The sequence below is a fragment of the Mesoplodon densirostris genome, chromosome 13 (assembly GCF_025265405.1).
Source record: "Mesoplodon densirostris isolate mMesDen1 chromosome 13, mMesDen1 primary haplotype, whole genome shotgun sequence".
NCBI classification, from domain to species: domain Eukaryota; kingdom Metazoa; phylum Chordata; class Mammalia; order Artiodactyla; family Ziphiidae; genus Mesoplodon; species Mesoplodon densirostris.
Genome location: NC_082673.1, coordinates 2,238,839 through 2,251,994, shown reverse-complemented (window position 1 = coordinate 2,251,994; position 13,156 = coordinate 2,238,839). Strand labels below are relative to the sequence as shown.

Here is a 13,156-nt window from a genome sequence, read left to right as displayed (position 1 = left end):
ACAGTTATCCACCTTCTGGATACTAAAGACCAAAGGAAACAATATAAAGTATTTAGCTCAGAATCTGGCACTTCAAGAGCAGTTAATAAATATTAGCAATTATTGTTTATAAATGATAAGATTTTAATGGTAATAATACTTATAATTTAACTTTGATTGCAGCAAAGTTAAAGATTCCAGATCTTTGATCACAAACATTTCCCTGATGGACATGGATAACTTATTGTTTAGGTAAGAAAAGCTGACTCTTTTGAAAAATACTCTATAAAACCTTTTTCTAGTAATAATATTCAAAACACTCTTTCTCTAAAAGGTAATTCTTTTAATGCCAATGACCGGAGGTATGATTTAATAATATGCAAATGGATGGTATTGCATTTTAAGAGATACAGAAGAAAAATTAAAGCCTCACGTAGTCAAGATGGCAGCTTACTTTAAGGTGATTATATGGTAATTCTTACAAAAAGAATGGGGCAAAAATGCAAGACTATTAGATCCCTTGATGAGAAACTTTGGTGATTACTGGGGGTGTAGTGTGGAGAACATTAATTTATATTTAGAAATGGTAAGTATCTGGATGGTTCAGACAAGCGGGCCAGAAAATGCAATGGGAATACTGATGCACCTAGAGCAGAACCAGAGGTCATGTGCAGATCAAGGTGAAGAGGGCATTTCTACAGGGAAGTTGAGGATATAAACCAGGTGGGTGCAGGAGCCTGAGAGCTTCTAGGAGCAGCTTCAGTCTGAGGACACAGAAAAATAGGTGATCATAAGTGGAAAGTTTAGTGATTCTTTTGTCTAGCTTTTGGAGAATGTTTTTTTTTTTTTTTTGAAATCTACAAATGTAATTAGAAGAGCTTGGCATTTTAATGAGACACAAACAAAAACAAAAACTAATACAAGGGGAAAAACACCCAAATTTGGATTTCTGAGGGATGTTTGAATCAAGGAAGACTGAGTAATGGTAACAGACACGAAGCATCCCAAACATTTGTCAGAAAAGGTCCAAAGTTACAGCAGATATGGGAATGGCTCTAAAAAGTACCACAAGACTAAAAATGGTATAAAAGGGAAGGATTCCTGGAAGACTGATAAAGGAGTGAGCACCCTGCACAAACCCAAGAAGCCGCTCATGGCCAAGTGTCAGGTCAGCAGGGAGGGCCGGAGTTGCTCTCTGTTCTTTTCTGAGGTCATGGACGGGGCTGGGTCCTGGACAGGGTTGGTCATGGACGGGGCTGGGGATGCACTGTGACTTAGAGGCACAGGCGGGACCAGGCGGACATGTGTGTATGCTATGCCTCTAGATCCCACCTTATTGCACCCCAGGGCCAGTCACTAGATTTGCTAAATCGATAGATAAATAAATGGTCAGCATCAAAATACGAATTTTGCATTTAGGCTAGAATACTTTCTTAAACTGTTGCTTATGTATATTTTAATTATCAGATCTAAAGAAAATAGTGCAAATGGATAAACACAGTTCATCCAATTTACATATGACAGGGTAAAGGGAAAAAGGATTTGTATAAAATATTGTTATTTAAAATAAATAAATGAATGATAAACAAATAATCACATGTTGAAACATGTTAATGGAATGAAAGATAGTTTAAAAATAGAAAAGCAAAGGTCAGAGGTAAGTAGTGAGAAACTTAAAATGGAAAACCCTAAAAGGAAAGTCTTCAGGCTGAATGGATAATATTCCAAATAAAAATATTTATGTTTTTATCTCTGGTTGGTTTGTGTGTCATAAGAATTATAAAATAATTTCATTTTTTGTCAAACCTCTTAATATATGGCACCCATCACAATTCAAATATTACTTCTGTGGCCAGTATTTTGAATGGAAAATATACACTTATTTGATTTAAAAAAACTCTATTTATTACATGTATAAGAGTTTTGTTTGGGTTGAAATAATGTAAATATTAAACAGAAATGATTTATTTAGCAAAATTCTTAATGTTTAAAAAATGTCTAGGTTAAAATGTGGTAGTTCAGTAAAAATAAGTAACATTGTATTATTGAATTTCACTCTAAATGGAAATAGAACAGAAAGAAAAGAACATTTCATTCCTACACAAAATTCATACAGCTCCGCTCCCAGAAAGAGAGTCAGTGCTTATGTCAAATGAAAGCAGCTCTCGTGAATGGATTTTATTCACACTCAGCTCCTGTTCTCTCTTCATGGATATTTACTATCTTCAGTGGTGCCTTTAAATCCTTCATGGCAATCTCAATAAATATGTAAAAAAACAAAAACAAGAAAACTTGTTTCTTGGTTTATTCCCACAACATCATCTCCACATCCTATAATTTGTCCTACATATCTCCTTGGCCTTAGTTGATGACAGATAGAGTGAAAGTAAAAAATAAACCTTAAAACTAACATTTTATATAGTAATACTCTCATCACTTGACGAAGACCATGCTAGTCCACACTGGTCAGTTTTCTGAATCATTTTCATAATGTCAACTGGAGATGTTAGTCACCAACTTTAGAGTTCCACTTTCCAAGCATATGTACCTCAAGCTGTGTTAAAATTTCATGAAATGTACACCTGAGATGTATGATTTTCACCCTACACAGGCAAAATGCCTAACCCAACAACCAAGATAAAGTTAAATTTCATTGATCTCTGCAGAGATACAGGTTTCTAAAGGGCATTTAAAATCATTAAGTTAATTTTTTCAGTATTTATATAACTTTCTGTCCTTTTTTAAAATTTATATTTTGTTTCATTGATGATACACTGCAGGTGTGGTACATCTTTAATAGTCAGTGATATACAGAAAGAAAAGCCCTTTGAAATGTAATAATAACTAGAAAAGAACAGATATGGTCCGTTTTTAAAAGAACTGAGGTGCTAAAACTTTAAATCTATCCTATATACTTGGCACTGGAACATGAGCTTTTACTGATTTCTTAAATAAAAAATGAAAACTGTACAAAAGAAAAAGATGACTAGAACAGAACTAATACTTAACTTACTATCAGACCTTATATGAACCTAAAACGTGTTCAGCTCCTTTCATTGACAGACCAGTATTTCCCGCTCTGGCTGGTTAAAAGATATGCACACTGCAAGACCATATTTGATATTTTAGGTGAAACCAGATAAAGAAAATTAGTGAGTTATATTCAACTCCAGGTAAGGTAATTTCCAAAATACTTTTCTAAAACTCTTAATCAAAAGATGGCCAAGATTTTTAGACCCTGCTTAATTTCATCTCAGTCCAAATATTGAGGAGTTTGCTATAGCCATTCTTGTCTACTTATCAATCTGCAAAAAGTTAAAGTTCACAGAAACGCGGGCGTTACAGCACAGACTTTGTAAGGATAGACAGGAGAGACGGGATACCTTTATGCTTAATCCAAATCCTCCTACAGTTTGTCTTCTAATGGTCACTGTTCTTTCCTGAAAGACAGATTTAAAAAGTGGTTAGTGTTGCCTGCTACTGTACCTACACACCATTTTCCTCCTCTGGGTTTTGTGCTTGCTCTTCAAAAAAAGGACATTCTGTGACAGCATAAAGGCCCCAAACCTTGCAATAAATGGAGTATTTTGGGATTTTTAAATCGAAGGCTAACAATTTATTTGTCAAGCTAAAAGGGACTGCAGTTTATTAAACTGCTAAATTCTCGAGTTAACTTCTTTCAATGATTTTTTGGACATAGTTTGGAATCTGAACTTTAAAACCTCTTGTCATTCTCACATTATGTATTCTTGTTGTTGAAAAATAATTCAGCATCACATGGTAAATATTATCTTTGCCAACCAAGGTCATATCTCCATTACTACCGGTCATGTGGTTTGCGGAGACTTGAGTGCCAGGCTGGGAGACTGCCATGCTTCAGCACATAAATGGTCCATGTGTACGTCTGGGGTTGGAACTCTAAATAAACCAGGTTCCCAATGATTGCTTGTTTGAAAGAAGAATGCACTTTTCAGTTAACTGGTAATTATAATAAAATTATCAGTTTTCAAAAGCAGTTCTCTTTTGCCTTCCACAATGGAACCAATCATTCAACCACTGAAACTTAAAAAATCACAAAGAGCCACATTTGGACAAATCCTTTAGTTTCCAATAAAAAAAATCAATATTACTGTTTTATGGTGATTATCTCTACATAATGCGTATCTCCTGGCATGCTGAAGGGCTGAGAGCTTTTATTTATAACCTTCTCCATTTATTTATAACCTTCTCCCTTTATTTATAACCTTCTCAGCTTCTTGAACCTTCCCCTACCTAGAAAGGTTTAGACTCCACCCTTCTCCCCTGGTACCTGGAATAGATATTTGTCTTCTGGTCCCTGTGTCTCCACAGAGGCTCAGTTTATTTGGCTACATTATCTACTCCCCTACTTAATAGTCACCTGAGGTATTCCACCTGTGGTAGTTCAAAAAATACATTCTAAACAAATTTTATCATTTTAAGTACAATGGAAAAATACATTTAATAAAATTATTTCTTATATATCTTTATATAGAATTCTTTCTGAAGAAAGAAAAGTTACTCTGCACATTTAGATATCTAATTAATATTTATCCACATCATATTCCAGTAGCTATATCACAGAGGAGCTCAAATGCTGGGAGACTCAGAGGGATAAGTTGATTAAATGGTCGTCTTCAGTCTTACCAAACAGACAGGCAAGCTGCTTTCCCACTGCCTATCAAACTAAACTAAAGTTCTTAGACGGCACAGTTATTTTCTTAATTCTTCTCTGTAAGGAATAAATACTTGACTCCTTAAAATAGTATCAAAACCAAGGGTACAGTTAGCTCAGAAAACCCACATCAACTGTCTCAAAATAAAGATTTCAATCTGTCAAAGCAAGTGCATTTTCAATAGCAAATGGTATCATCTAAAGTTTATAGAACATCTTCCATAGCAATCATTAGCCACAAGGGCAATTTGGTGAGTAAACTCTCCTGAGCAGCAGAGTGCGAGCTGAAGCCCAGCTTTTTTCTGAAGGAAGGGCAAGCATGCAGGTTATTAAAGGTCTAAGCAGCGCCTTCATTCATCCTGTACAACACTGCCTTCCAATCTTTGGTGAATATTTAGCACGTGTTCCAAATTGGATACAAAATTGCTGATGCAGAGAAGAGTTTGACTAAAGAGTCAGCAGAACCTGTGGAAAAGCTCAGAAGCAGCACTTATTTTAATGTTTTTTAAACACACAGGTACACACGCATGCTCTTGCGAATGTAGACAGCACCTCTAGACGCTACTGCTTCATTAGCTGACTCGTAAGGAAGTGGGGAGAGACGGGCAGGATGAATTACTTCATGTTTCAAAGCCAAAATTTTAAATTGGTGCCTGCAGGTAGCAGGAGGCATGGAAAGGCACACCTCTGCTCAGATGGTACCTACTGACACCCTCCTGGTCATCTGTATGTCATGTCAGCGGTGCCCTCCAGCCCCTCCCCACCTGCCCATGTTGGGGTCTCCCTCCTGCCCCAAAAATCAGAGGAAAGAAAGGGATGTTAATGAATTGTTTCAGCTGCTCACCTTATAAATCAGAGGGTATCTGGAAGCTGCTGTGGAGCTGTATTTAGTTAACACTGTGTGAGTTTCATAAAGATGTTGCCTAGCAACAAGGCACCATCCTTTGGGAAACCAAGCATAATTGGTTATTTTATTTCTTAAAACACACGTTGAGACGTGCTCCCACACACTCATATATACGACAAGACTTCATTTATTCTTCCCACTCCTTACAAAATGAAAGGATGGAGCTCAAGAGTAGTATCTGCCTGTATGAAGCTATGCCACACACCTCAATTCATTCATGCTATGGACAACATGTTGAAGTGCTTAACTTGCATTATATAAAAACATAATTATTATCACCCCTGCCCTCTGGAATATTATATTTGACATACTCCCTGTGTTTACTGTCTGAACTACATGGGAACCAACATACGCATGTTACCAAACAGAACACATTGCTCTTATATATCCCAGGAATGGACGTTTTTGAGACACGCAGTGAAAAAGAGGAGGGAGTGGTGAGAATAAGGCAGAAACTAGAGAGACTGCAATGAAGAGCTGTACTGATTCTGCCTGCTGGGAACAAAGAAGATGCATAGGAAAGGAGAGAGGGAAAGTCATGAGCTCTTTTCGACAATTCAGGAAGAGTAACTAAGCCTCAAAAAGGAATAAGAATAAAATGGTAGCTTCTAATCACCAAAAATCTAAATACTATGTGCCCTTATATATACAGTGGAATATTACTCAACCATAAAAAGAAACGAAATTGAGTTATTTGTAGTGAGGTGGATGGACCTAGAGTCTGTCATACAGAGTGAAGTAAGTCAGAAAGAGAAAAACAAATACCGTATGCTAACACATATATATGGAATCTAAAATAAAACCCTGTACTGATGAACCTAGTTGCAGGGCAGGAATAGAGATGTAGTTATAGAGAATGGACCTGAGGACATGGGGTAAGAGGGGGAAGCTGGGTTGAAGTGAGAGTAGCACCGACATATATAAACTACCGAAGGTAAAATAGTTGGCTGGTGGGAAGCAGCCGCATAGCACAGGGAGACCAGCTCGGTGGTGCTTTGTGACCACCTAGAGGGGGGATAGGGAGGGTGAGAGGGAGACGCAAGAGGGAGGGGATATGGGGATATATGTATGCATATGGCTGATTCGCTTTGTTGTGCAATAGAAACTAACACAGTATTGTGAAGCAATTATACTCCAATAAAGATCTATTAAAAACAAATAAATAAATAAATAAACAAATAGTATGTGCCCTTACGGGTCTCATAGCACTCGTGATTGTTTATTAAAATACACCGTGACCTTGACTGTTTCTTTCTCTAGTTTTCTGAGTTCTGAACCTATGTCTTGTTCACAGTTGTATCCTTAGAATTTAGCATCGGGCCTAAATCAGTTAATCATCTGCTAAATGAATAAAGAGTTTTTTTCCCAAACATTTTCATTTCAAACACGTAATCATCACAACATCCCACCTGCGTAGGCAATATTTTCCCAATTAAGAGTGAAAAAACTAAAATGCAAATGAGTTACAGTCACTTGGCCAAGATCCAAATCATGATTGAAATGAAAGTGTCTCTGATTCCCACCACCTTTTCCATCACACAGGCCCAAGACAAGATGGAGAAATAAGATGAAAGAAGCAAAGATACTGAAAAATAGGGAGCAGAAAGGGAAGGCATCGTCAGAAACAACGCTCTTCCTCTGAGCCTGGGACTGAGGCCAGCACAGCCCCCGCCGAGCACTACCGACCTTCAGCTTGTGCTTGAAGTTATAGTTACAGCGCAGCAGAGCAGCGATAGGGGATGAAAGGCCTGCGGGCTAGAGAGGGAGAAAGGAAACCGCCTTTGTTCTTTGTCTGTGTAGAAAATCCCAGAGAACCAACAAAAATCTCTTGGAACTAATACGCAATTACAGCAAGGTCGCAGGAGACACAGTTAATATACAAAAGTCAACTGCTTTCCTGTATATCAGCCATGAAAATTGGAACTTGAAATTAAAATCACAGTACCATTTACAATAGCCCATTAAAAAGGCAATACTTTGGTATAAATCTAACAAGTAACGTTTTCTATGTGGAAAACTATAAAATTCTGAGGAAAGAAATCAAAGATGATCAAGATAAACAAGGAGAGATATTTTATATTCATGGATTAGAAGACTCAATATTTTCAAGATATCGATTCCTCCTAACTTGATCTATGGAATCAATACAATCCCAATAAAAATCCCAGCAAGCTGTTTGTGGGTATCAAGAGGCCACCTCTCAGACGCATATAGAGGGAACCCCTAATGGCCAACACGAAGTTGAAGCAGGAGGCCCAAACCAGAGGACATGGGGTCCCTGATTCAAGACTTGCTATAAAGCTACAGGAATCAAGACAGCGCAATTTTTTTGAAGACTAAACATATAGATCACTGGAACAGAACAGCAAGCCCAAAAATAGAACCAAGAAAAAAAAACAGAGTCAATCTGATCTTGACGAAGGAACAAAGGCAATTCAATGGAGAAAAGGATAGTCTTTCAATAACAAAAAAAAAAGAAAGAAAGGAAGAAAGAAAGGAATCCAAACATGAATGTTATCCTTTCACAAACGTTAACACAGACTGAATCACAGACCTAAACATAATCACAATCTTATATAAAAATTCTAGGAGAAAACCTGTATGACTTTGGGTTTGGCAATGAGCTTTTAAAAGGAACACCAAAAGCACGGTCCATAAAAGAAAAAATTTGATGTTAGGAAATATTAAAATTGAAAACTTCTGCTTTGCAGAAGATACCATTAAGAGGATGAAAAAAAGTCACAGATTGGAAGAAAATATTTGCAAAATATCTATATTATAGGAACTTGTTTCCAAAATATGAAAAGAACTCAACACTCAGCAAGAAAACAACCAACCTAATTTTAAAAATGCTAAAATATTTGAGCAAACACCTCATCAAAGAATATACAGATAGCAAGAAAGCTCTTGAAAAGGTACTCAACAAAATTTATTAGTGGGTTGCAGGTTAAAAAATGAGATAATATTACACACCTTTTAAAATGGCTAAAACCCAAAACGTTGACAATATCAAATGCTGGGGAGGATTCTCATCACTAAGAATTCTCATTCCTTGCTGGTGGGAATTCAAAAAGAGAGTTCAGGGGTCTCTTACAAAGCTAACACAGTACAGGAATTGCACTCCTAGGTATTTACTCAACTAATTTTAAAACTTATGTTTACGCAAAAGCTGCACGCAAATGTTTATAGCAGCTTTATTCATAACTGCCAAAAACTGAAGTGACCAAGATGCTGTTTATTCATAGAATGAACAATAAATAAACAAACAAACAAATAAATAAAAATGAGCTATCCAGCTCCAAAAAGACATGGAGAAAACTCAAATGGATATCACTAAGCAAAAGAAGCCAGTCTGAAAAGGATATATACTCTGATCCCATCTGTAAGACGTTCTGAAAAGGCAAAACTAAAGGACAGTGAAATGGCTAGTGGTTGCCAGGAGTTCGGGCAGAGGGAAGAGGTGGAATGGATGAAGCACAGGGATTTATAGGGCGAGGAGACCATTCTTTATGATACAGCCATAACGGACACATGCCACTGTGCATTTGTCAAACCCCACAGAACTTCAGAGAAAAAGCAGTCCACCTTCACATATGCACATCAGGAAGCTAGGGGGCCCAAAGCGAACTGTGACAAGTAATCTAACTGCATTACAGGTGTGCGTCAGCCCCTTACCGAGAGGGCTGGGAAAACGCGCTGCCTGAGTGACTTTGGAAACGAGTGGCGTCTGAGAGACCCAGGCTCCGGGCTGAGACCCTCCTTGATGAAGCTGTCCCACCCAAGGGTGTAGCGACAATCCTGACGCTGCTACGCATGCATATACTGAGGTTAGAAAAGCGCCTGTGGGGGACCAGCTTCTCACTGTGGGGTGGGAATTTACAGACACAAGCGGGGGACAGCTAGAACAGTCCATGGGCAAGGAAGACAGCGGGGAGGTATCAGTATGAACCCATGTTTAGCTTAATATAGATAGAGGTGGTTACATAGAGAAATACTCATAGATAAGTGAATATACAAAGGTTATTGTCTGTCTTTTTAAAAATGGCTCTTCAGGGCTGTAATTCATATACCTTAACACCAGCCACTTAAAGTGTACAATTTAGATGCTTTTAGTAGTTTCACAGTTATGCATCCATCATCACAATCAATTTTAGGACATTTGTATTCAATGTTCCAAAATGTACCTAGAACCCCTCACTCCTGATTCCCCCCCCCCATTCTAACCTTAGTCATTTAATCTATGTTCTATCTCTATGGATCTGCCCATTATGGACATTTCACATAAATGAAATTACACAGTATGCAGTCCTTTGTGTCTGTCTTCTAACTATGATGTTTTTAAGGTTCATCCATGTTGTAGCATGTATCAATACTTCGTTTCTTAAATTGTCAGATAACATTCTACTGTATGGGTATACCACACTTTATTTATCCCTCCCTCCACATTTAGGGTGTTTATAGGATTTGGCTACTAAGAATCATGCTGCTATGAACATCTGTGGACATGCGTGCTCCTTTTTCCCGAGTATATACCAAGGAGTGACAACTGGGACTGCCAGGCTGTTCCAGTGAAGCTGGACATTCTATGTTCTCACCAGCATTGTCCGAGGATCCCAGCTTCTCCACATCTTCAGGACCACTTGTTCTTATCTGTCTTTTTGATTATAAACATCCCAGTGGATATAAAGTGTACCTCATTGTGGTCTTCATATACATTTCCTTGATGGCTAATGATGTTGAGCATTTTTTCCTTTCCTTATTGGCTAATTATACACACTTTTTGTAATAAAAACTTCTATTCAAATCCTTTGCTCATTTTTTATTGCCCATTTTATTAATGAGTCATAAGTTTCCGACTGAAAGATATTCTTGAAAGATATTTTTGGCATATATAGAGAAATCTGGGTTGATAGTTCTTTCTCTTCAGCAGTTGAAAAATACCATGCCACTTCCTTCCAGTTACCATTGTTTCTGGGGAAAACTCTACTATCATTTGAATGGTTTTTCCCCTATTCCTAAAGTATTATTGTTTCTTGCTGCTTTTAAGTTTTTTTTGTCTTTAGTTTTCAGGATTTGACTATGATGTGTCTTAACACAGGTTTCTTGGGTTTATCCTTTTGAGATCTGCCCCACTTCTTTAGGTTTATGTAAGTTGCAAAATTTGGGGAGTTTTCAGGCATTATTTCTTCAAGCACTGTTTGAGCTCTGACCTCTTTCTCTTTTCCTGGGACTCTGATGATATAAACGCTGGATCTTTCATTATAGTCTCATGGGTCCCTTATTTTTTTCAGACCAATTTTTCTCTTTAGTTCAGAAAGGGTAATTTTTATTGTTCTGTCTTCAAGTTAATTGGTTCTTTCCTCTGTCCTCTCCATGCTGCTCTTGAGCCCATCCACTGAGTTTTTATTTCAGTTGAATTTTCAGTTCTACAATTTCCAGTTGCTTTTTGCTGAGACTTTCTCTTTTCTCATTTGTTTCAATGTTGTTTGTAACAGACCTGAAACCATTTTATGACAGCTACTTCCCAATCCTTGTTAGATAATTGTAACATCTGTGACATTTCAAGGTTGGCATCTGTTGATTGTCTTTTCTTATTCGAGGTGAGAATTTCCTTGTTACTGCTGGTCATAGGTGGGAAAGTTCCAGCTGCTCCAGGCCTCCGCTCACAAGAGCCTGGGTGGGAAGTGCAGGGCTGCCTGGTCACTGCTCCCTGAGAGGCCTCCACTGTGGTCTCACCATCAATGCGCTACAGTAAATCCTGACTTTCCACGAGGCCTCCTCTGGTACTTCTCCAGGGCAGGTTGGAGGAAACATCGTATTTTTAAACAGCAGATTTCTCTATCTGTGGTACAAAACAACTGATGAAGTCAGTTCCAAGGGAGAAAAATAGTAAATATACCAATGACAAAAATGACAGTTTTGACCAAAACTTTCACTATTTAATCTATTATGTTAAACGTGTAGGATAGTATTTACATAAATAATATAGGCCTTATTTTCACATTATTATTTATTTCATTTCACCTAGTTTGTATGAGTCTTCATTTCCAGAACAATGCAAATTTTAGTCTATCAATCTGTTTAATTTCCTTGAAGTATTACAAATTTAATTAAAATAATTTATATGAAGCAATATAACCTTCATAAACCTATGAACTTTAGATATCCTCAGGCTCCTTTTCACCAATACCATATTAAGAGCCCTTTGGTTTGAAGCAATAATAATGAAACTCCTTTGCATCTGAAAAGGACTGACTCAAAGAATGATTCTTTTGAGGTGAGAAGTTTTGTTTTTTAATATTATACAGAAAGATTACTTATCCAGTTTAAATTGCTCATCCAGGATAATCATTAGAGGCAAAGTGAATTAGAGAAAGGGACAAATATCCAGATCAGTAGGAAACAACTATGACCTCACGTGAGGTTATAGAACTGAGAGGAATACAAGTTAGAAATGGTTAGAAAGCGGGAAGAAGGGACACAGGCTTTATTTTTCACTTCTACAATCTTCTACGGTAATGTGGTCACATTCAACGCTGTCACAGCCTATTCTGTAAATTAGATGTTCTCTCCTTCTCACTCACAGGAACTGAGATTCAGAGAAGGAAGTTAACTCACACAGCGTCACAAAGCTAGCAAATGGCCAGGCTGAGATGACAAGCCAGGTCTGTCTGATTTTAGAGCCAATAGATTTTCCACCGTAACAAGGGAGGGAGAAAATTGGCTCATGGTGTGTATAAGAATGAACATTTCTACCATTATTTGCCCATTTTGAATTTGGCTCCGGATGAAAGATTTAAAAGCGAATTCTCCTGAGAATTTGTAAACATGAATTGGTCTACATGTGAGTTTGAGATTATATTCAGTCTACCTGTGTGGTCTCGAATCCCCAGTGGAGAATTTAGTTTAAAGAATACTTGGGTCACCATAAACATAAAATAATAGGGATTTAAAAATATACTATTAATAAGGGACACACCCAGATTGGTGACTGTGGGCTGATCCAAGTTGGCAGATAAACTACATTTCAAACCAAATAAATTAGCAATCTGGATTGAGAAGCTATGGTTATTAAGGCGGCAAAATCTATTTTGTGTATGTCCTATGTATGACAACCATAATAGGATTTATAAATTAGAAGACGAATTCACTATGTATTATGGTGATGACTTGTTATTCTGTCTATTAAAGCATTTCATTCACTATTTCAAAAAAGGTGTTTGTTATTATTCTTACATACTTTTATTTCAGTAACTGTGCATGTAATCATTATAATATATTCAGGCATACAACTGGATGTTTCTTACAAAGACTCAGTGGCAATAAACTTCAAAAGTAATATAATAAAGAAATGATATTTTTGTTCTAAAAATGAAAGATTTAAGACTTGTCAATACATGTGCTTTATACGTAAGAAGCAAATCTTTTGTTAAAGTTGTTTTGAGGGTAAAAGAAAACTTACGGTGCAGGATAGATAAACGCCTTTAAAAACCTGCATTTTACACAGTGTGTTAGGCATGATGTCCTTAATAGCCTTTATATACATTGTATACCTAATGACGATCTCGTGAGAAAAA

The 13,156-nt window shown here is 37.2% G+C and overlaps 1 protein-coding gene across 2 annotated transcripts in view; it reads right to left on the bottom strand.

The window, feature by feature from the left end:
* The window catches only part of SNTG1 (syntrophin gamma 1), a 180,590-nt gene that overhangs the window by 150,973 nt on the left and 16,461 nt on the right, over positions 1-13,156 (bottom strand). For both annotated transcript variants that reach the window (XM_060116217.1, XM_060116218.1), the window contains exon 3: positions 3,363-3,419. In XM_060116217.1, coding sequence (XP_059972200.1) covers positions 3,363-3,419 — 57 coding nt within the window. The remainder of the gene's footprint in view (positions 1-3,362; positions 3,420-13,156) is intronic.